Source organism: Brassica rapa, chromosome A01 (genome assembly GCF_000309985.2).
Source record: "Brassica rapa cultivar Chiifu-401-42 chromosome A01, CAAS_Brap_v3.01, whole genome shotgun sequence".
NCBI lineage: Eukaryota > Viridiplantae > Streptophyta > Magnoliopsida > Brassicales > Brassicaceae > Brassica > Brassica rapa.
The window spans coordinates 19,639,445-19,662,131 of NC_024795.2; the positions used below are offsets into that span (position 1 = coordinate 19,639,445).

Consider the following 22,687-nt stretch of genomic DNA (forward strand, 5'->3'; position numbering starts at 1 on the left):
ACCTAACCTTTAATTATTTTAACATATTACATAACATCTTTAAAAAAATTTAAACATTATTCGCCTTGTCCTTATTGGAGATATTCGTTTTTAGTTTTCCGTAATATACAAATGTTATATCTTAGTTGATTAATAATATACTTATTTAACAGCACCACCACCACTATTTCATGTCTCCTGCCAGTTTTCATTTTTTTTCTTAAATATCATTCCAACCTCGAACAAAGGAGAATTTTGTCTCTTTTCTGTTTCTTCTTTCATCTTCATTTTCAGCTTCATTCATTTCTGGTTATTTTCTGCTTAAGGCAATTCTTTCGTAAACCAAATGTTATTTGTTCTTTTCTAACACCATCGTCGTCGAAGTGTCTCGGAATTGAGCATGGCTACAAGATTCAAAGGGCTTTATCAGAAGAGATTCAATTGTTTCTCCGACGTTTTCGGTAAACACATTGAAATTATCTTGCTTTGCTAAACTAAAACGGGCATAAATAATCATTGTTAATGATTACAAAATGGATTAACGTAGATGAGAAAGAGGATGAGATGGAAATTGGATATCCTACAGATGTTCGACACGTATCGCATATCGGTTGGGATAGTTCACCGAGTAGTGCACCGAGTTGGGTAAGAAAATTTCATTTTCTTGCAAGTCGCAACCATCGACATTTATGTTTTTCCTTTCAATTACAAGTTTACAACGTTCATCGATCCTGGTTAAGTCTAAACCGGTTAACTAAATTTTGTAGCTACATGAATTCAAGAAGAGCAACAACATGTTAGAGCCAACTTCATCGTGGCCGTTTCAAGGCAAGGTTTTTAAAATGAATAATTTATATATATTTTGGTATAATTTTTGTGTGGGCCTATATGTCAATGATCAAACGATTTCTAGACAATAATACTATTAGTTGAAAATTCTATCAAGAAATAAATTATTTAAGCCGGCCAATAATATATATGTATAATTACATAAATTCTAAGTGTTTATTTTGAACAAATATAGAGTTAAAATCAACGAGGGAAGTATTTGGAGAAGTTGAGAGCAGCAAAGAATTGGAAAGAGAATCGACACAACAAAACCTGAGGAAGAAGCTCTGTTCAAAAGCCTATCTATTGTGTAATCCATGGTCACCAAGATTCTCAAGATCACGCAAGGTCCTTGCTTGAATATTTTTCATTTTAATTTTCCAGTCCATTGTTTATAAGATATTATAGATCGAATATATCAATCTTTAATATGTTTCCATTTGAGATATGTCTTTTCAGAAGTGTGTACAAATTAATATTCAAAGTATATTGGAATCGTTTTACCAAGTGCATTTGTTTGGTAAATTGAGGTTTGATATTTCTTAAGTTGCTAAAAAAAGATGTTTTTAAAACCACACAGAGTTTTGCCTTTGCCTGAAATTAGTATCAGTTTATAGTTGTTCTACAAAATAAAATTCCTTAATATTTGGATAGTAAACTAATTAATTTTGAAAAATATTCAAAAATTATTTTTAGTAAACCCTTTCACGATTATTAGCTAACATAAACTAATTTTATCTAAAAATGGTTTAGACATGAATTTTCATACGTCTTTTCGGATATTTGGGTTTGCATTATAATTTTAACTCTGTAACTAAAACTTTTGTCAAAATAAGAACTTGTAGTTGCAAATGTTAGGTTTCTTTTTGGATTCCATCAAATGTATACAGTCACTCTAAATTTATTTAACTCCATTAATGAATTTATTTAAAAACAATTTCGTACTAGGGGGATCCTCACGTTTTTGCGAATGTAAATATTTTATAAAAATATAGATTCAATTTTAATCACATGTATTATATATTTACTGAAAACATATTTTTATATTTATTTTACTACTTTAATATTTTTTGAAATACATATTTTTATAATAGTATGTATTACGCTAAAAAGTGAATTTAATAGTATTATTTATTGAGGATTACACCTTATGGTATACCTCATTACATATGTTTTATTTACTTAAAAAATTAAGGTCATAAGGTGTACAATGTTGATATTTTAATTTCTAAACAAATTGTAGCTAAAAGTGGACTTTTGATTAATAACTAAATGTTACTATATAATCTAAAATTATAAAAAAAATTAATTAATAGATTAATAGTTATTACAATGTCCTATATACGTATATTATAACTTATTATATAGGAAATGAAGTTATTTTTAATGCTGATTTACAATAGAAAAATAAAGTTATTATATTGGCTTTTATATATACCATCTTATCTCTATACTTCATATAGTTTTTAAAAAAATAAAATAATGAAGCATTACATAAACTTCCATAATTTTTAAAATAAGTTACTGGAAGTGATTATTTGTATTATTAAATGGATTGTTGGGAAAATAATATTAATTAGTTCTATAATTTCCTTTACAAAATATGATTAAAATAAATTAAAATTATAAATAAACCAATAAAATTATAACAATTTTTCTTAAACTTCACATATGATTGACACCTGAAAAAAAGTCAATTAAATGACTACGCATTTAATATATAGCATGAAGTAGGATGAGAGAACACCACAAACTTACTAGATATGTATCCGTACCGTCTCAAATTATTTTTAGACCATGTTTAAAACAATGTTAACTGTATATTTAACCATGTCATGAAGTATTTTATAGATTAATAATTTTGTTTATATATAGTTAACATTTGTTTTGAAATTATAAGCTAAGAATTTAGTAGTATATTTAAAAATATAAAGTATTAGACCATAATTTCTATTTTTATTTTAAAAACATGCATATATGTTTTCTTAAACTCGGACGTTGTTTGACTGCGCCACTTGCACATGCTATTAAACAGTTCGCTATGTATTCATTCGTAACAGTTTTTTTGATATTATAATGTTCTAAAAAGCGTTCTAAATGGTGCCCAAGTCGATAAACCTTTGTGATTATCTTCTAAACCTTTTAGACAATTATAACAATAAAAAAAATTTAATATATAAATGATAATATATATATATATATACATATATATATATTAGTATAAAATGTAATGAAAATAAAAGAAAATAAAATTTATCATTTATAAATAATAATATTTATATAAAATTTAAATATATTAAATATATTTTTATGATTTATAAACGTGTAAACATATTTCTTGAACCCTAGATATTCATGTCTGTAACTTTGTTTATGAATATACTAGATATTCATGTGTGTAAATTCTTCTATGGAAATTTATTATTTAGACTATGAATGATGACCAAAGAATGAAGAGAAACAATGCATTCTTTAATATTCTTAAGAATTTTTATCATTTATAAGGAATAGTTTTTCCTTTCTATTCTTTCTCATTTTTTTATTGTAGAGTAATATATAGACCAAATTTGTTAGTCACTAAATTTGATAAAAAATCATCATTTTTCATCATTCCAATAGTTTTAATATATTTGTTCTTTTCATATTCGTTCTTAGTGTTAATGTGATAGTTACCAGATAGAGTGCTAGACCCTTAATTATTTAACGCCAATTGTTAATTTGATATGTCTTCTTTTAAGAGATCTCAATTTTTCTGTTACCATTTTTGATATCTCATTTAAATAGAAGAGTACAAATGTAGTATAACATGGTTATGACTTATGACTTATGTGATGGAAAAATACTATGGAAAGTGTTGACTTAGACTGGAGCATATCAGATGAAGAAGCCTTGCAAATTGAACATTCTTTGTGAACTTTTACTTTAGAAGATCCTAAGAGATTATCCGGTTAAACTTGCACAAGAAGTTTTTAAAATGTTCTCTCTTTTCTTGGTGGAGATCATGGACGTAAAAGTGGATGGAGGAGGTCATGGCTAAGCCCCATAGTCCCTTTCATCAAATCATTATTAGTTATTGATTACTACGTTTTATTACAGGTCAATTAACATAATGTACACGCTACCACAATCGAAAGGTATATCGATCCATCACTTTAGGATTGAATCCACAAAGAACTAGTGATCTATAACAATAAAAATACACAAACTTTCATAGTCTAAACAAATAAGAAGATGAATAATTGGTAACAAGCCAAAATCCTAGAAATATAAAGAAGTTGATCTCAAATTCAGTCAAGAAATAAGTGCAAGAACTAAGCTTCCAATCAAATGCTAAGGATAGATCCATGGGCAAGGATATTTGATATAATGTGATCAATGTTCAATCAAGAATGTTCAAAGAAAACAATCAACAATCCTATAGGTCCAGATCTCATTCAAATAGATTAATCCACTCCCGTGATAATAATCCTTATGCTAATCATGCATTAAACATCAACTCTCGTTGGCCTAACACATTCAAGCATACGTTGTGTTCAAGTCTACTAACCATTTAGCAATCCTAACATCAAATCCTTTTGGTTATTCAAGCTAGAGTAATACTAAGTTCATTCAAGCATTTTAACACCTTTCGGGCATAAAATAGTTTAACGTCTAGATGAGAGTGATCAAGTCTAATCTAACATTAAGAACACTTAGAAAGCATATAAAAATGTTAATCAAGAAAAAAACATCCTAAATATACATCTAATCACCCTAATCCACCTAACCAATGAATCACAAGGTCACTACTCACTAATCTCAATGAGAAACCTTAAATCCATGTAAGGATCAAGACTAATCAGATTAATGAGCAAGAGAAACATAAATATAATATGAAGTACTTCCTTAAATGATCAAAATGTTCAAGACTTTGCAATATTAGACAAATTCTTGAGAGAAAATGAGATAAGATCCATGTTTTAGGTCTAAAACTATTTATAGTAGTTTAAAAACTCAAACTGGGTCAACCCGACAAACCCAGGTTTGACCCAAAAACAAATGGGTAAGTTGGTCTAGGTGTCGACCGCGAACGGGCTCAGTCGGCGGATGTGGTCCGCGGTTCATCCATGTAAAAACTCGACTTCACTGCCTTGATTCCGCAGACTTCCTTCACCCGTGGCCATCGTCTGTGGATCGCTCACTCAAAACTCGACCTCTCCGACCCGAATCCACAGACGGGGTTGGTCCGCGAGATCAACCCACGGCCGACCACATTCTTTAATCTTTGCTATTTCATTTACCCAAATCTCAATCTTCACTTTTTTGGCCCAAGATGGCTCCAAACACCTCCAAAAACTCCAAAAGGATACTACAACACCTAATAGGAACATGTGAATGAAAACGCAACCTAATGATGCGTAAATGCTAATCTAAATGATCAATATGCATACTAAATGGATGGTTAATTCAATGAAAAACACAAGATATCAGTTATGTATACTACATTAGTAACCCTATAAATTAATACTCAATAAATAAATATGCGGCATTGATTAGCTTGCAAAAGTGTTGAGACCATGTCATCCCAGTCGAGCGTAATGGCTAAACTGCACCAAGTAACCTTCCTGCAATGTTCATCCATTCCGTAGATGAATAGGTATAGGGAAAGAACAGATGGTCCCTGGTTTCATTTCTTTCACCAGATAACATACCAAATGAGAAATAATGCAAAAGCACGGGATGTTTCTCGTATCCTATGAATCCCATTATCCTTCTTCTTTAGGGTAGTAGAGCTCTGCCCAAGAAACTTTCGCCTTGTGATTAATAGTTTGAGATCCAGACCATAAGAAAGTGCTCAACATGCTCTCTTTAGTATCAAGTCAAATCTTAGGTAGGATAAACCCAAACTCCAAAAACTAACAGTGCTAGTAATAACATACTTAATTAGCTAATGACGGCCTGCAAAGACAGAGCACTAGGCATTCAAGACAAGAATTTGCTTATGAGCTGATCAATCAAAGGCTCATTAGTCTGTTTTACTCCATACCTTTGATGTTAAAGGCATGCCCAAATATCTTATAGGCAGTGAGGCTACGGTTAATTCTCTCATCTCGGCAGCTTGCTTTAGACTTTGGCTATTCTTTTTTCCTGCAAAATATACGATTTGGATCCGTTTATGTGGAGTCCCAACGTATTTTCAAACTGATATTTAATTTGGTTCAGATATATATTAGCTAGATTTGATCATTGATTTTTGTATAAATATATACATGATTCATATAATTATTATGTTACTACAATTTTTAAAAACTTTATGAAAGGAAAATTTATAAAAATGAAGTATAAATATCTTTAGAAATTTATTTAGTCTCCTTAACTTCAAATACTTTGTTTCTATAAATATATCTCGATATCAAATATTATAATGGTAAACTGATATTTAATTTCAACTAATAACAATATATCACAAACATTGCAATTATTTTTAAAAATTATGCAAATATAAATATAAAACAACAAAATTCCCATATAAAATTTTTAATTGAGTAATGGTAAATTGATATTTAATATCATCTAATAACAATATAGCACCAAGCACTATACATATTTTTAAAACTTATGGAAGTATAAATATAAATACAAAAAAATCTCTAAATATAATTTTTAATCGACCAAAATAGGTTTCACTTAAGGGTTAAATGAAAAAATTATTATTATTTATATTTTAATTAATTAATTATTAAATATATTAAAAATAAATAAATATTCAGAAATTAAAAAAAAAGGCAAAACTTTATTTTGGAAAACTATTTTCTTAAAAAACATTTTGGAAGTCATTCTTGAACGTTTATGATATCTTTTTAATTTGTAAAAGAAATTCCATATTCAGGAATGTCATCATACATGTGTAAATAGATTTTTTGAATGTAACTTGTATGTATATTTAGGCAAATCTTCCCTAAATGTGTATGTCTTTTTTTTTTTTTGTCATCATACCTGTGTATAATCTTACCTGTGTAATATTTTTTTGTCTGTGTAAATAGAATTTTTATGTCATTTTCCTGAATTTTATTTAATGCATATTTAAGAAACTATTATTCAATATGTATAATTTTAAAAAATTTACAAAGATGATTTTTAATACATATAATATTTTATAAAATTTAGATATCAAATTTAAGAATATCATACCAAATTTACATAAAATCAAAATTCAATAATATATTCGGAAATATATATTCATGAAGGGTTTTATAAATAAACATTTATTAACGTATTTTTAAATATATATTTATGAAAGCTTCATAAATTTTATGAAAATATCATACATTTTAATCAAAATATTCAAAAAAATTAAGAAGATAATATAGTTATTTAGGAATGTCTTCCTAAACTCGAATTCATGAAGATATTATACGCATTAAGAAATGTTTTCCTAAACGTAATTTCAGGAAAATATCATACATATTTAGGATGGTATTCATAGTGTTTTTAAAGAAAAAAGAGTTTTTCTTAAATCAATTTTCATTAAAATTTGAAAATTTTCAAATAGTTTTTCGAAAATAAAAATTCTTTACTTTTATTAAAAATCATTTATTTTAATATATATTTAATTTTATATATATATATATATAGAATAAAGGTATAATTATCATTTAACTCTTTAATAGAACAAGTTTTGGTCAATTTGACCTTGGGAAATTGTCACAAATAGCACATTCATAGTACCACTTTTCATGTTTACACTAACCATTTTTACCCTCACTTTTAATGAAGGTTAAAAGACAATTATACCCTTAGGGTTAACTAATCTAGACTTAGGGTTTAGAGTTGAGGGGTGGGGTAGGATTTTTGGAATGTGAAATTTAGGATTCTAATAAATATATAAATAAATACTTAAAAAATATATAAATAAATACTTAAAAAATATATAAATTTTAAAAAAAAAATAGTTTCAAACATAACTTTCGTTTTTCAAAAAGAAATTTGAAGAAAAAAAAATCGATTTTTTTTTCTTTTAAAAAATTTCTAAAAAAGTTCGAATTTGAAAAAGTATAATTCGAAAACATAAAAAAAAAGTTAATTTTTTTTAATTTTTTTAATTTTTTATTTAAATAATGATTTATTATACATATAAATAACAAGGGCATAAGAGTCTTTTGCCACTCAATGAAGAATGTATTTTTGAAAATGTCTCCTTAGTGGTGGTAAAAATGAAAAGTGGTACCATGAAAGTGGTAAACATGTAATTTCCCCTTTGACCTTTGTGTTATTTTGTGATAATTTGTTTTGTGCTATCCTAAGATATTCCTTTAATTCTATGTTGCTCAAATTTAAATATTAATTTCTTCAGATAACACAATTAATTATTTTCTTTAACTTTTACATACTTTGTTATTAAAATCAATATCACCCGTTTGAACGTGCAATCCGATTCTAGTATATCTTATTAAAACAGAAACATTATGTTGGACTTAACATTTATTTTGTAAGTTTTAAAATTAAATACATCTTTCTACTTTATAGTTAAACCTACATTAAATCACTAATATTCTTTTCTTTATACTACAATCTATGTTTCCAAACAATAGACTCATTTCTTTATACTACTATCCATGTTTCCAAATAACACTATAATTAATCTTGTGTCCAAACAATATAAAATAGGAGAAATTTTAATTGTACCACAAGTTTGATACCACTTTTCAAATTTATCATTTTCTCTATCAAAATTTTGTAGAAACGTCATTTCTTTTGCAAAACAATGAACTTTAAAATTTGGATTAAAAGGTAACAAATTATGAAACTATAACAATTTAAATCAAATTGGATTACATATCGGTCATCTATCGGTTCAATCGGTTAGTCTAGAGTTTTAGTGATTTTTTAAAATATGGATATTTTTAAAAATCTAAATCGAATTATCGGATCACCGGGTTAACCGGTTTGACCGCGAGTTCGGGTCGAATTTAAAAGCACTGATTTAAATGCAAAATATTTTAAATACACAAAATCTTACAAATTAACAAAATATTTGTTAAGTTATTAATGAAATTTTTTATCATAAAATATTATGCGTTTGCAAAGCGCAGGTGAAGATCTAGTTATGTTTTAAAACTTAAAACATGAAAAGATCCATATCAAAGCTTTTAGTCATATGGTTTTTGACTACAAAAAGAAAAATGTTAACGCTTCTAATAAACTGGAATAAAAGAATATGGACAATTAACTGGAAAATATTAAGAAGCATTTTTGTGAAACAAAATAAATTTCTTTCTGGTGCGCAATTTCCAACAGATTCAGTTAAAAAAAAACGATTGTAAGATCAATTTTGGGGCAAAATCAGCCATTTCATTTTTCGGACGAAACGGTTTTAAATTGGATTGGTCCAGCCATTTGCACATTGGATTGATTTTGATCAGAGTCGGACTAGTTTGTATTTGAACTCTAAGCTAATTAGAAAGGAAATGGATATGAATGGATCGATCTGTGTTTGTAATAAGATTCAGTCTCAGAGGTCAACAACTACATATGTGCTTATGTTGATACTTGAATGGGCATATAAAATGAACGAAGCTTCGACGCTTCGTTCGCATGGGCTAAACCTTTGTTTAAAATTATATTGTTCCGTCCCATTTCTACTACTACTAGTATCTACACTTTAAGGAAGTAACGAACTTGGAAACCAGTGTTAGGAACTATTTTTTGAACATTATGAATAATGTATTCATATATCAAAAAATAAGTTTTATTTGAATGAGAAATGGAGGTCTAATGTGTGTGATTTGAAAAACTTGTATAAAGTAGCAAATACACATATTGGATATTTGAACTTGGATTTGGGTTTTTTGATTGGTTAGTTGGACTTCATGTTCATTGACTTAATCTTATAAACCAAATATATATTGATCTTTTATATTGATAAATATAAAAAAGAAATCCATTTTAAAGTATATTATTTTGTTTGAATTGGTCAAAACAATAACAATTTTATTCTTTAATTTCTTGGTCAAAATGTGGAATAAATTCACATAATAATGACAAGAATTAAAAACTCCATTAGTGCACCATGGAGGTTTCATTTTTATGTTGAAAAATGAAACTTGTGCTTCTCATTATATTTCTATATAAAGGCTTGTGAGCCATTTAAAAAACACATACACCAACACATTCCTCTACTCAGAATAGTTATGCTAGTATATTTTTTATTTTGAGTCTGAGAGTACATCACAGAAAAAAGGTTCGATAGATTCTGTTTTTCGGTGATGGTAAACAGAAACAATGCTGCAGTTGTATCTTGGGAATCTGAGCGCTATAAAACCGTCACACTACGGGGCGTTTAAAGATTTAAGGAAAGAGATTAACTATCTCGACTCTGCAATTCTTCTTTATTTTTTATATTTCGGTATTGAAATTTTTAGTTTATGTTCTTATTATTTTTTACAAATATCAGTTGTCCTATGATAGTAAAATAAGGTTTCTACACTCTTAAATCTTTAAATATTGTTTATGCTTTGCACTAACAATACTGATATTTGTTAAAAGTTTTTTTTTGAGAACAGGTTATGAAAAACAAGAATTAGAGAATTCTTGGTGTTGGGAAATTATCTCTTCTGATTTCTGAAACTTGATTATTTGAGATTTTGTTGTTAGATTCATTAAAATAATTAATATTTTGGAGTTAATGAATTTGATATCTTTTATGCTTCATAAGAACAGGTTTCATCTTTCGGTCAAACCGAAAAAGGAATTGAAACATAAGCGATCATATCATCAAGACCTTTAATGGCGACAGTGAAAACCATTTTCCAAACGTCTTTGGTAACGTTTTGGAATGGGGTTTGTGAACTCTTAATTTCATAATAATTAATTGATTGAATGGTTATTTAATCAGTTTTTTATTTTTTAATATTGGTCAAAATGTGTTACTGCTTTGACTGGGTTGATGGTGTTAATTTGCTTTAATTATAAAGAATGCTTAACGTTTTGATTTCTTGTTTCAGATTTCTTTTCTTGGAATAACTTAATTTAATTATTAAGTAAATGTGTGATCATGAGAAAAGAAAAAGAATTCAAGTTTCAAGAATGGTGATACCATAGTTATAAAAAGCATCTTGATCTTTGAGAGATCAAGTTGTATGGATGGAAATGGATTTTGTGAGTCGACGCCCCAAATTAAGTTTGGGAGAGGTCTGCCACATATAAATCATTTGCCATAGGAAATAAAATGTTTGTTGATATTGGTCAAAAACATTTATATTTCATCAATGCTTAAATGCAAGTTACAAGAAGATTGACCATGCAAAAACAATGATAATTTTCAGACCAATATGACTGAAAGTGACATGTGTATTGTAGTTTATAAAGTCAATATGGTTGAGAATAATCATATAATGGTCTTGATGGAAAAAATAATATCTTGAAATGATATGTGTATTTGCTAAAAAGTAAAATATGTGTTTGGAAAGATCCAAAACATACAACTTGAATTTATAAATCAGTTTGAGAGAACTATGAAAATAGTTGTATGTAAAATGTGAATTTCTAAGAATGAAATACATTTTTCGAAGTTGCTTTATATTCATTTAAATCTAAAAGAATTGTAAATCAATCCTTCTAAACTCTTAAGAGATGTTGAATGCAAATATGCATATTTTTGAGTTATCTCAAGAAATGTGGGGGAAGCTTTGCTTACCATATAAAGTTATTGGCAAGATGCCAAATGAACTTAGTGATAGTTATCACAATATTATTTTTTAAGAAAAAAAAACTAGTGTCATACACTGAGTTTTGTGTATAATAATTAATTGTATCTTGAAAAAAGATGACAAAAAACATTAGACAATTGATCTCGACTAATCTCAAAAGATTATGTTCAATATGATGATAACCTAGGATCCTTTTATTAACGGTGTGTCATGAGATCAAGTTGTTATATCATCTAAAGGAATGGGTAGCCTGTGAATTAAGATGAGGTTTGGCGGTAACTCTACCTAACTGACTGGAGATCCCAAGAAATAGGTTCAAGGAGACAACTAAGTCAAACTAAATCTACCCAAAGCACTGTAAGACTTCGGTCTATACCCAGTTCCTATGATGATTAAACAGTGCTACATGTAAGGATTATAGGATAAGCATTTGCTTTTAATGATTTGTGTCCATAGCTTTGAGATATGAATGGAGTAGTACATGATACTCCTCTAAACAAAACTAATGGCAAATCACCTTGTGAGTGTGAAATGGGGCCGTTTCTAGGAGAATGAAGGAAATGCTATATTATCCAAGTTCACTCATGATTACCAGGACTGTTCACGGCCAAAATGAACACAATAGAGAACCTAGTTCTGTGAGAGAATGAAGCTGTGTTATAGCTATTGTCTAGGTTTACACCAAAGCCCGGGAGGTTCAAGACATCATGGCCACCTCCTGGCCGAGTAAATCCGATAGCTATTAACAATGACTGGTTCAAGGCTGAAAAATTGCTACCAACTCATCATGCAGTGGATTTTTCGTTTGTACTCTCAAAAGTCTTTAGATCGAGTCTTGTCTAGGAAGTCAAGTTTGTCGAGTCGTCTAGTGTCTAGAGTCATTTCTATTCATGTGGGGGATTGTTGGAACTATTTTTTGAACATTATGAATAATGTATTCATATGTCAAAAAATAAGTTTTATTTGAATGAGAAATGGAGGTCTAATGTGTGTGATTTGAAAAACTTGTATAAAGTAGCAAATACACACATTGGATATTTGAACTTGGATTTGGGTTTTTTGATTTGTTAGTTGGACTTCATGTTCACTGACTTAATCTTATAAACCAAATATATGTTGATCTTTTATATTGATAAATATAAAAAAGAAATTCATTTTAAAGTATATTATTTTGTTTGAATTGGTCAAAACAATAACAATTTTATTCTTTAATTTCTTGGCCAAATGTGGAATAAATTCACATAATAATGACAAGAATTAAAAACTCCATTAGTGCACCATGGAGGTTTCATTTTTATGTTGAAAAATGAAACTTGTGCTTCTCATTATATTTCTATATAAAGGCTTGTGAGCCATTTAGAAAACACACACACCAACACATTCCTCTACTCAGAATAGTTATGCTAGTATATTTTTTATTTTGAGTCTGAGAGTACATCACAGAAAAAAGGTTCGATAGATTCTGTTTTTCGGTGATGGTAAACAGAAACAATGCTGCAGTTGTATCTTGGGAATCTGAGCGCCATAAAACCGTCACACTATGGGGCGTTTAAAGATTTAAGGAAAGAGATTAACTATCTCGACTCTGCAATTCTTCTTTATTTTTTATATTTCGGTATTGAAATTTTTAGTTTATGTTCTTATTATTTTTTACAAATATCAGTTGTCCTATGGTAGTAAAATAAAGTTCCTACAACCAGTACCGAGTTCCCAAAATATTATAAAATATCATAATGGCCAATGAAATTTTTTTTTTTTCAAAAAGTTTCTCAGCCTCGGGGACAACGAGAAAAGAACAAGTTGTAGGATATTAACAAAATAATTTAACAAAATGAAAATCAAATAACTTATATAAAAATGTGAACAGTTCAAAACGAAAACGACTTGAGATTCAATATCAATCGTTAGTGTTGTTCAGGACCCATGAGGTTCGTTTACGATTGAACATTTTCTTTTACTGTTTTAGGTTCGATCATAGTAAACCTCAAAATATTACGGTGGCCAAGAAAAGTCCATCCATAGAAACAATTCAATGATATTAAAATTTAAAACATCTGTACTATTAAAAGGAAAGGAGTCCTCAAAAAAATCTACTTATAAAAGGTTGTTGCACCTACTCATTAATATTTGTTTGGTCTTACCCTTATTTTCTCTAACAATACCATATCTATTGAGATAATTTGCTAACGTGTTGTTTAATTTAATTTTCTAGCTTTTTTTTTGTCAACTATTTAATTTTCTAGCTTAACATGTAGAATATTTGATTTCCTTAAATACATTTCCTCATTTATTTTCTAGTGTATATAAAATATTACAAATTTAATTTTTAAGAAATATGAATATAAAAGTCTGCAACTTAAAAAATACTAACAAACTTTTTCAAACCTTTAGAATATGGATATACACCTCAAAATATATTGTCAAAAAATATTATTTCTATTTTTTTCTCTAATAAAATGATTTCTTGAATATAAAATTTGGATGCAGTTTATTTTTCAAATTTGTATTTTAATAAAATATTGCAAATATAAAAACGCAAGGAACAAATATCATTATTTTTGTTAAAGTAAAATTTTGTCAAAACATATTTCCGCGCTTTAAAATTGCGGATCAAATAGTTGATTCGGTTTTATATACTATTATAATGTATATCTGAAATTAAATCAAAATTTTGAAAATATTATAAGATTATTATGGGTCTTTGTCAGGTCAACCGGTGTCGGTTCACGGGTTAATAAAAAGTTTTTGGATTTTGTCAAAATTTGAATATATAAATAGGTTTTAATTAATCCAATATTTTTAAGTATATTATTTGAATTTTTAAAATTCAGGTATATCTGTTTGGTTTTCGGTTCGGTTTATTTTTTTATTCCAGAGATATATGATTTGTTAGGTTATTTATGAAATTCAGTTCAATTGGTTTCGTTGTTTTTAGGTTGGTATGGCTCGATTCCAGTTCCGAATAAATATGCTCAAACTATATATTATCTATAAAAAATGATTTCAAAAGAATTTATTTGATTTCGAAAACAAACCTGCGCTTTTTAAGCGTGGGTCAAAATCTAGTCAATACTATTAAAAGGGAAGGAGTCTAAAAAAATCTACCTATAAAAATTGTTTGGACCCTTTCATTTAATTCATTATTTTTTTGTCTTACCTTAAATTTATACTAACAATATGTTACCATATATTTCTCTAACAATAATTTAGTCAATTCTTTTATTTATTTAAATCTCACTCCTAAATCCTAATCATTACTATTACTATATTTATCATTTTGATTTTTAATCGTAAAAGCATTGAAACTAATGTTTTATATTATCACTTTTATCATATAATATATGATTTAAAGCAAAATAAATTACAAGACATATATGTGTACATTCTAACTTCCTCTTTTGTTTATAATAAAATAATCATATCATATATAAACTTTCCCACTAAAATCTCATATCATATACTAAACTTTCAACCGTTTATAGTTTGATAATATTTTCATATTTAAAAATGATTTTTCTGAATATTCATGTTATCTTCACAAAAAAGAAGAAATTCATTAGTTTTATTAAAGCTAACCTGACTTCACGATATCAGTATTGATTGTTCAAGATTTTGAAAATTATTTATTTAGATATTATACTTTTATATACTTTTCACTTAAAACGAATCAATACTATTAAAAAGGAAAGAGTTTTAAAAAATCTAATATAAAAAAGTTGTTGGAGTTATGTATAACTATTTATTATTTTTCTGATAATAGATTAATCATTCTAAACATACAATATTTTAAATATTTTTAACAGATCTTAATATTATTTCTAATGATACCTTTACTCAGAAAAATATTTCATCAACCATGTTTTTGTACAATAACGTTAAAAATTTATATCAAAAGGTTGTTGGACCTGATATGGACGTAATGGGTCCACATCTGTTCGAGTATTTAAGATTCTAAAAGAATTTGAAATATATGAAAAATCTGAAAAATATCCGAAACACGAAAAGTATTTGAAACTCCAAACAAATACCAAAAAAATTCAAAAACCTAAAATTTTAAAATCTTATTCAAAATCTGACACGATGAACTGAAAAATACCCAAAATTTTATCCAAACACCCAATTTTTTTTTTTAATTTGAAAAATTTACCTGAATTCAAAACTCTAATCGTAAACCAAAAACTTAAAAACAATATCCATAATACCGGAAGCATATTCGGAATATCCAAATATACCTAATAAACACATATTTATGATCGGGTCTAGGGTAGGACCCGGACTCAAACAAAGACCTGCGGGTCAAAAAAAACCCAATATGTTATCTTCTCTGGACCTGAACTAAACCTATAATTTTGGGTCGGTTCGGTTTGTTTTTTTGATCCGGATATAATTCTCATGTCAAAAAGAAACTTACGTAAAAATGTACATATAAAATCTCAAATAAACTAATTTGTAGATTATATAGCTGTTAAAAATTATGTTTTTCGATATAATAAAACTTTGTATTATAATATAATCCAACAACCTCGTCCGAAATCTAGTATGTAGTTATAAATATTGAATGGTAAACCATCGTCCGAAAAATCCCATTGTAAGATCAATTTTGGGGCAAAAAAATAACTTATTCGGACGAAACGGTTTAGTAGATACGTATTTATGTCTCAAGACTTAAATAGTTTAGTATTTTTTTTTGATAAATAACTTAGATTTACTGTTAATGTTTATTTTCAACATAGATTACTATTAATGTTATTAGAAGAAAATAACTTAGAGACAGTGTTTTCTCGTCCAGGCTTTCTTTTAGCTTTGAGAACATCGGGTAGAGCTAGGGTTAGAGTATCTATACTGGCGGTAGAAGCGAGCCGGCTAAGCCGTTTATAAAGCTGTAAACTGGGTTTGTCAACTCCATTAGCTCATATCCATTTATCCATATATTGTTTGTGAACATAGAGTAACCATGTTTATTAACGACAAACCCACTAAAATTCATGTTTATATGGTCTGCCATGAGGTTCATAATAGACCATATAAAAAAAAATTTAAATTTCAATCTATGAGTCTACAAATATAAATATAAGTTCATAAGACTAAAACTCATCCATAAATACAACAATACATAAGTTCAAAAGACCACATAAGTAGCATAAGTTCATACATAATTTCTTAATTTACATTTTGCGGGAAATTATGTTTTGTGGTTCCATGGAAAAATAAGTTTTTGCAGAAAATTTTGTTTTTACCGTTTAGGCGGGAAGTTTGTTTTGTAGTTTTGGCGGGAAATTCAGTATTTGAATTTTAGTGGAAAAACTCAATTTTTCGATTTTAATGGGAAAACTCGATATTAAGATTTTAGCAGGAAAACTCGATATTTCGATTTTGACGTAAAAATTCGATTTTGTGGTTTTGACGAAAAACTCGATATTAAGATTTTAGCGGAAAAACTCGATTTTTCGATTTTGACGGAAAAACTCGATTTTGCGGTTTTGACGAAAAAACTCAATTTTCTAATTTTGGCGGGAAAATTCGATATTAAGATTGTAGCGGGAAAATTTGGTTTTCCGATTTTGACGGAAAAACTCGATTTTGCGGTTTTAGCGGAAAAAAAATAATTTGACGGTTTTGGCGGAAAACTCGATATTATGATTTTAGCGAAAAAATCTATTTGGATCTAGCTGTATTGTAAAAAAAAATTAAATACAAAAGCATTTTTAAAAAAAAAACACTAAGAGTTAGTGTTTACGATTGTGTAATTTAGGGTTTGAAGTTTGTTTTTACTCTTTTCATTTGTTTTATTTTGACTGGTCCCTAGATTCACCTTTGATTCTGTTGTGTAACCAATTCATAATAATTTAATATCTAATTGTTAAAAAAAAAAAATCAACGACTCATATTTCAACGGAGTAAACGCGAAGAAAGATCAATCAAGTGAGCTATTTGGAAATCAAATTTTCTGATTACGAACTTTCCTTGGAACATTTCTAGCCGTCGAAAACAAACCAAGTTTACCTGACCTATAAACACACACATACATGCAAAGGACACATGTGTTGTAGGAACCGTGTTGGTGAGGAGAGAGTTTGTCGTCTAATTGAGAGTTGCATGTGTTCAACAACTTTGTTATGTTTTGTAGTTTTCCTTTGAGATATTTTCTGCGGTGATAATTCAATTTGCAGTTACATCAATGTTGAAGCTGTACATCGCACATGTGGCCAGATACTCTTTCATTTCAACGGTCCAAATTAATGTTTCATAAACACACGTACACACGTATATATGAAATACGTATATCACACGAACAACACATATTTTCAAGACTTGTCTGCGCATATATGAACCACTATATGCTATAGGTCTAATGAGTTTCTTACATACAACCTTCTTAAATTGATTATATACTACTCGATGACCAAATCAAAACTAATGAGTGTAGTATGATGGTTTAGGTTTTATACCTCTATCTTTTGGTTTCTCAAATCTGTAGCACAAGTTGCAAAAACAATGTATTTTTTCTTTTGAGTAAATTTAACATATATTCAAAAAAATGTGAGGTCTGTTAATTGTTCATATATTTTATTTTAAGGTGAAAGTGTCGCCACCCATTAATGTGATTCCACTTGAATGGCAAGAAAACTCATTTATTTTACAGTTTTTGTTATTATTCTGGATTCCGGTAGATGATATTTCTGGTTACTAGTTTATGGCCCATGTTATGCATGGGAAAAATGATTATAAAAGTGTCTTTAATTATAAGAGAATAAAATTTGCTTCTTTTTTTTTTTTTTTTTTTTTTTTTAACGACAAACGGCCATTCTATTACTCAAGCTTGAGGTGGTCTGGGTAACCAGACCGGAATAGAACAACCAATGAAAAGTAATTCCCTATGAAAGCTCCTAGCAGTCTTAGCTAAAAAATCAGGAAACTGATTGCGCAGACATGGTACATGGGTGATTTTAAAGTCCGGAAAACAAATCTACAGCGTCTCTATCTTCTCCAGCTCTGTCGCAAATCTTGGCCACTTCTGGGGTTCATTTATCATTGCGATCAACTCTTTGCAGTCCGTTCCAAAGCTCTGGCACGGCGAGTGTTGAAGCATGTTCTCCATCGCCCATCGCAGCGCTTCTACCTCCGAATGCAACGCTGATTCACATCGAGTAAAATTTCGTGTTCCCATAAGTTGTATGTCCTCCCTACTATCCATCCAGACCCATCCACATCCACTAAAGCGATCAGAAGCTGTCCAAGATCCATCTAACAAGCAGATATTACCCAAGCTTAAGACTTGGTTTACATCATTATTGCTGGCCCGGACTTGTTGCGGTATCATCTCATTTGCGTTAAACCAGGCTTGACATTCACTCTCTGCGTATCGAACGAGTTCCAAAGGGTCTCTATCTATACCCCTGAAAAGCTTATCATTGCGAGCCTTCCAAACATACCATATTATCCAGGGATAAGGATCTCTGTCTTGGTCTGGCACAATGATATTATTTTTCTTCCAGAAAAGATAGTCCATGTTTGTGTAGACGCTCGCCACTGGGAATATACCTGGACTTGTAGGAGTTACCGATAAAGATCATACTGGTGTTCAAACTAAGATTAAAAACATAACATTATTATAAATCCATATAGAAGACCAAATACAGTTTAAAACCTGCTGATTTTATAATAAATAAAATGTATGTCATTTTCCCTAAAACAACAAAAAGATTTTAAAAAAATCTCCAAATATGTTAAAATTTGAAAATTTTCTTCAAAACATTTAGCAAAGAAAAATATGTTGAAATGGTTACCTGATATGGTTGTTGTATCCTTCTAACATTGACCAAATAACATATCCAAAGGACGACTGATAACATTTGGCCGAACACGAAATAAAAGGAGTGTTAGACATTTGATGTTAGACATGAGGCGTCAGAATTTTCTTGTTCGCATCAGCTATTGTTTAAACTCAAAGTTATCAGTTTTTGTAGAAGAAAAAGTGAATTGAATATCGTGAGAGATTTAAGAAGTGGGGACGGTTGTGCTAAAAACTGTTTTTATTAATTTTTTATGTTTAACAAAAACAAAATAATTAATTTTATTTTAAAACAGTGAATAACATGTACCATTCACAGAATTGCAAACTGATTTCTTTTTTATATTGTATAAAAGATAAAAAAAATTATTTTAGTTCATTAAATATCTTTACTTACATTTACATATTGATTGATATTTGGTCACGTTACCTCTGAGCCTTGACAACTATAGACGGCAAGAAAATAAAAATCATGGTCGAAAACCTTTTCTAGTCCACAAAGGAGGAGAAAATAATTTCAGTACAATATATAATGAAAAATAAATAGCAGAATTTCTCTATTGATATCCAAAACTTAAAACAAGGGTTCAAATTTTTCATTTTTACATATATAGAGTTAGTAAATGCCCATACACATATTTTTATCGGTCGATTGGAAAACTACATATGTGATCAGTTCATATGTAAATGAAAAAGAATGGTTTAATGTAAAAAATATACACTCAGATTGTATCATGGTGGCTGTAATCTAGATAAGAAGTTCAATACTGTTGTAAAAAAAAGAGAGATTGTATTGGTCTGTGAACATATGAGGCAAGAAAAAGATGAACGTTTAATATCCCATTTAAAAATTCGGATAAGTACAATATATGGGTATACCGTGCAAGAAAGTTATGCTATTTCAAAGTTGATATTTGCTTCCTTAATCGTAACTCGTAAGACGCAAAGACTAAAAAGACTTGGTTTCGTCTTGGTCTCACAGATTTTAGATTCTGTGAAGACATCATTGAAACAACGTTATGGAAACTCAACGTTTCAACGGAAAAAGCTCACGCACTTTCTCTTTAGTAGTTCGAGGGAAATACCCATACCATACTTTTAACACTTAAATCGTCCACATTAAAGGCTAGTTTCGTCATTTAAGAAAATATCTGAATTCTGTTTTGTCGTTACCTTTCCCTCCTCTGTTCTTAAACCTCCTCAAAATCTCCTATAAATTCTCTTCTTCTACCTCTTCCATTAACCCCAAGAAATCAAACGGCTCTACTCTCTCTCTCTCTCTCTCTCTCTCTCTCTCTCTCTTGAACCCACCTCGGGAACATCTTCTCCACTCTACAAAAAACAATGATCTCTTCAGTTAAACCAACTCCATCTTCCTTCTCCGCCACCTCCACCGGCGCCAGACGGTCAATTCCGACGAAGCTCCATTTTTCTCCTTTACACATCATAAAAAGCTGCCGTAACCAAAGCTCCAATGTCTCCTATCAAAAGCCTCTCCACATTTCATCTGCCCAGAACTTTTCTAGCTTCAAGCGCGAGGTGAGAGTGGAAGCCTACGAGGCAGATCGATCTCGTCCGCTCGACATCAACATCGAGCTTCCCGACGAACAATCAGCGCAGAAGCTGAAGATCGGAATCTATTTCGCGACTTGGTGGGCACTCAACGTTGTCTTCAACATCTACAACAAGAAAGTCCTCAACGCTTTTCCTTACCCCTGGCTAACTTCGACCTTGTCTCTCGCTTGTGGTTCTCTCATGATGCTCGTTTCTTGGGCCTCTAGAATCGCCGAAGCTCCTAAAACTGATCTCGATTTCTGGAAAACTCTGTTCCCGGTAAGAAAAATCCAAGGTTTTAAGACAGAACAAATCTTGATTTATAATTGTTGGTTGTCTGATTAAGACATGTGTGTTTAATGTTTCTTCGCTTCATCAGGTGGCTGTGGCGCACACAATCGGACATGTGGCAGCAACAGTGAGTATGTCGAAAGTAGCAGTGTCCTTCACGCACATCATCAAAAGTGGTGAACCAGCTTTCAGTGTCTTGGTCTCAAGATTCTTCTTGGGAGAGACTTTCCCTCTTCCAGTTTATCTCTCTCTCTTACCCATCATTGGAGGCTGCGCTCTCGCCGCTGTCACCGAGCTTAACTTCAACATGATTGGTAAAGCATTAAACTCACAAACTGGTTTTGTAACCAATGGATGTTACATTATGATGACACTTATCTGACGTTTTGTGGGTTTTTTTGGCAGGGTTTATGGGAGCGATGATATCGAATTTAGCATTTGTGTTTAGGAACATATTTTCAAAGAAAGGGATGAAAGGGAAGTCAGTGAGCGGAATGAATTACTACGCTTGCTTATCGATGATGTCTCTTTTGATCCTCACGCCATTTGCAATCGCTGTAGAAGGTCCTAAAATGTGGGCTGCTGGTTGGGAAAACGCAGTTTCTCAAATTGGACCGAACTTTGTCTGGTATGAACTAAAACCTAATTAGTAATCTCTTTTTGAATTTTAATTCCATATTGAGGATCTGAACTTTGATGTTCTTGTGTGTGGTTACAGGTGGGTAGTTGCACAGAGTGTGTTCTACCATTTGTATAATCAGGTTTCATACATGTCCTTAGACCAGATTTCGCCGTTGACATTCAGTATCGGTAATACAATGAAGAGGATTTCGGTCATTGTGGCTTCGATCATCATTTTTCATACCCCAGTGCAACCAGTCAATGCTCTTGGAGCTGCCATTGCCATTCTTGGAACTTTCCTATACTCACAGGTTAGCATACAATCTTTGGTTGTCTAGCAAAAAATTGCCCATTTCTCGGTTTCTATGTAGTTGTAATGAACTTTTCATTATTAATGTTGTTTCTCTGTTACCTTGTAATCCTTGAGCAGGCTAAGATATGAGGATGGTTTAGGAAGCTGGATTTTTTCGATGGATTTCGATAAGAACTATTAACAAGAAATAAATTTTGAGGTGAGATCAACATCGGAAATAGCTTTGCCCTGTCAATGGATTTGAAGAAACTGTAGCGTGAAGTTGATGATCTCACAAGAGTGCTTGCTTATTTATTTATTTTTTTTTGACATTTTGTGTATCATTTCAGATTTTGCATAAGACCAAGTAGATATTCTATATCATAATATAAAGCAGTAATATTCACCAAAATGAAAACACCATCACGGAAAAAAGACATCAAAAAACAGTAATACAACCTAGAGGGAAACTATATCTGCTACAAAAATCTCAAGCTCGAAAGTCTAGTTAAATACTATCACACATAAGCTTAACGTCTTGATCAATTAAAACATAAGCATCATTAAACTCAATATAGAACCGAATCAAGCTCAACTTAGAACCATCACTCACAGTAAGAAGTAAAAAACAAAAAAGGCAAT

The 22,687-nt window shown here is 29.9% G+C and overlaps 1 protein-coding gene and 1 long non-coding RNA gene across 2 annotated transcripts; one reads left to right on the plus strand and one right to left on the minus strand.

The window, feature by feature from the left end:
• Positions 1-202: 202 nt before the first annotated feature.
• On the minus strand, positions 203-14,749 carry LOC117126255. The gene is made up of 2 exons (XR_004448790.1): positions 8,050-14,749; positions 203-7,479 (listed from the first exon to the last, which is right to left on the minus strand). It is a non-coding gene; the product is annotated as an uncharacterized LOC117126255 (long non-coding RNA).
• A 5,764-nt stretch (positions 14,750-20,513) lies between these two features.
• On the plus strand, positions 20,514-22,457 carry LOC103831151 (glucose-6-phosphate/phosphate translocator 2, chloroplastic). Its single transcript, XM_009107010.3, has 5 exons — positions 20,514-21,120; positions 21,221-21,446; positions 21,538-21,760; positions 21,851-22,064; positions 22,184-22,457. The coding sequence occupies exons 1-5, from the start codon at positions 20,632-20,634 to the stop codon at positions 22,193-22,195; spliced, it is 1,164 nt and encodes a 387-aa protein (XP_009105258.1). The 5' UTR covers positions 20,514-20,631; the 3' UTR covers positions 22,196-22,457.
• The last annotated feature ends 230 nt before the right edge of the window (positions 22,458-22,687 follow it).

Bases quoted from the DNA above. Each gene is read 5' to 3' on its own strand.
- LOC103831151 (XM_009107010.3), top strand. From the start codon at position 20,632: ATGATCTCTTCAGTTAAACCAACTCCATCTTCCTTCTCCGCCACCTCC. The intron at 21,447-21,537 runs GTAAAGCATTAA...TTTTTTTGGCAG, and splicing joins GCTTAACTTCAACATGATTG to GGTTTATGGGAGCGATGATA. The intron at 21,761-21,850 runs GTATGAACTAAA...GTGTGGTTACAG, and splicing joins ATTGGACCGAACTTTGTCTG to GTGGGTAGTTGCACAGAGTG.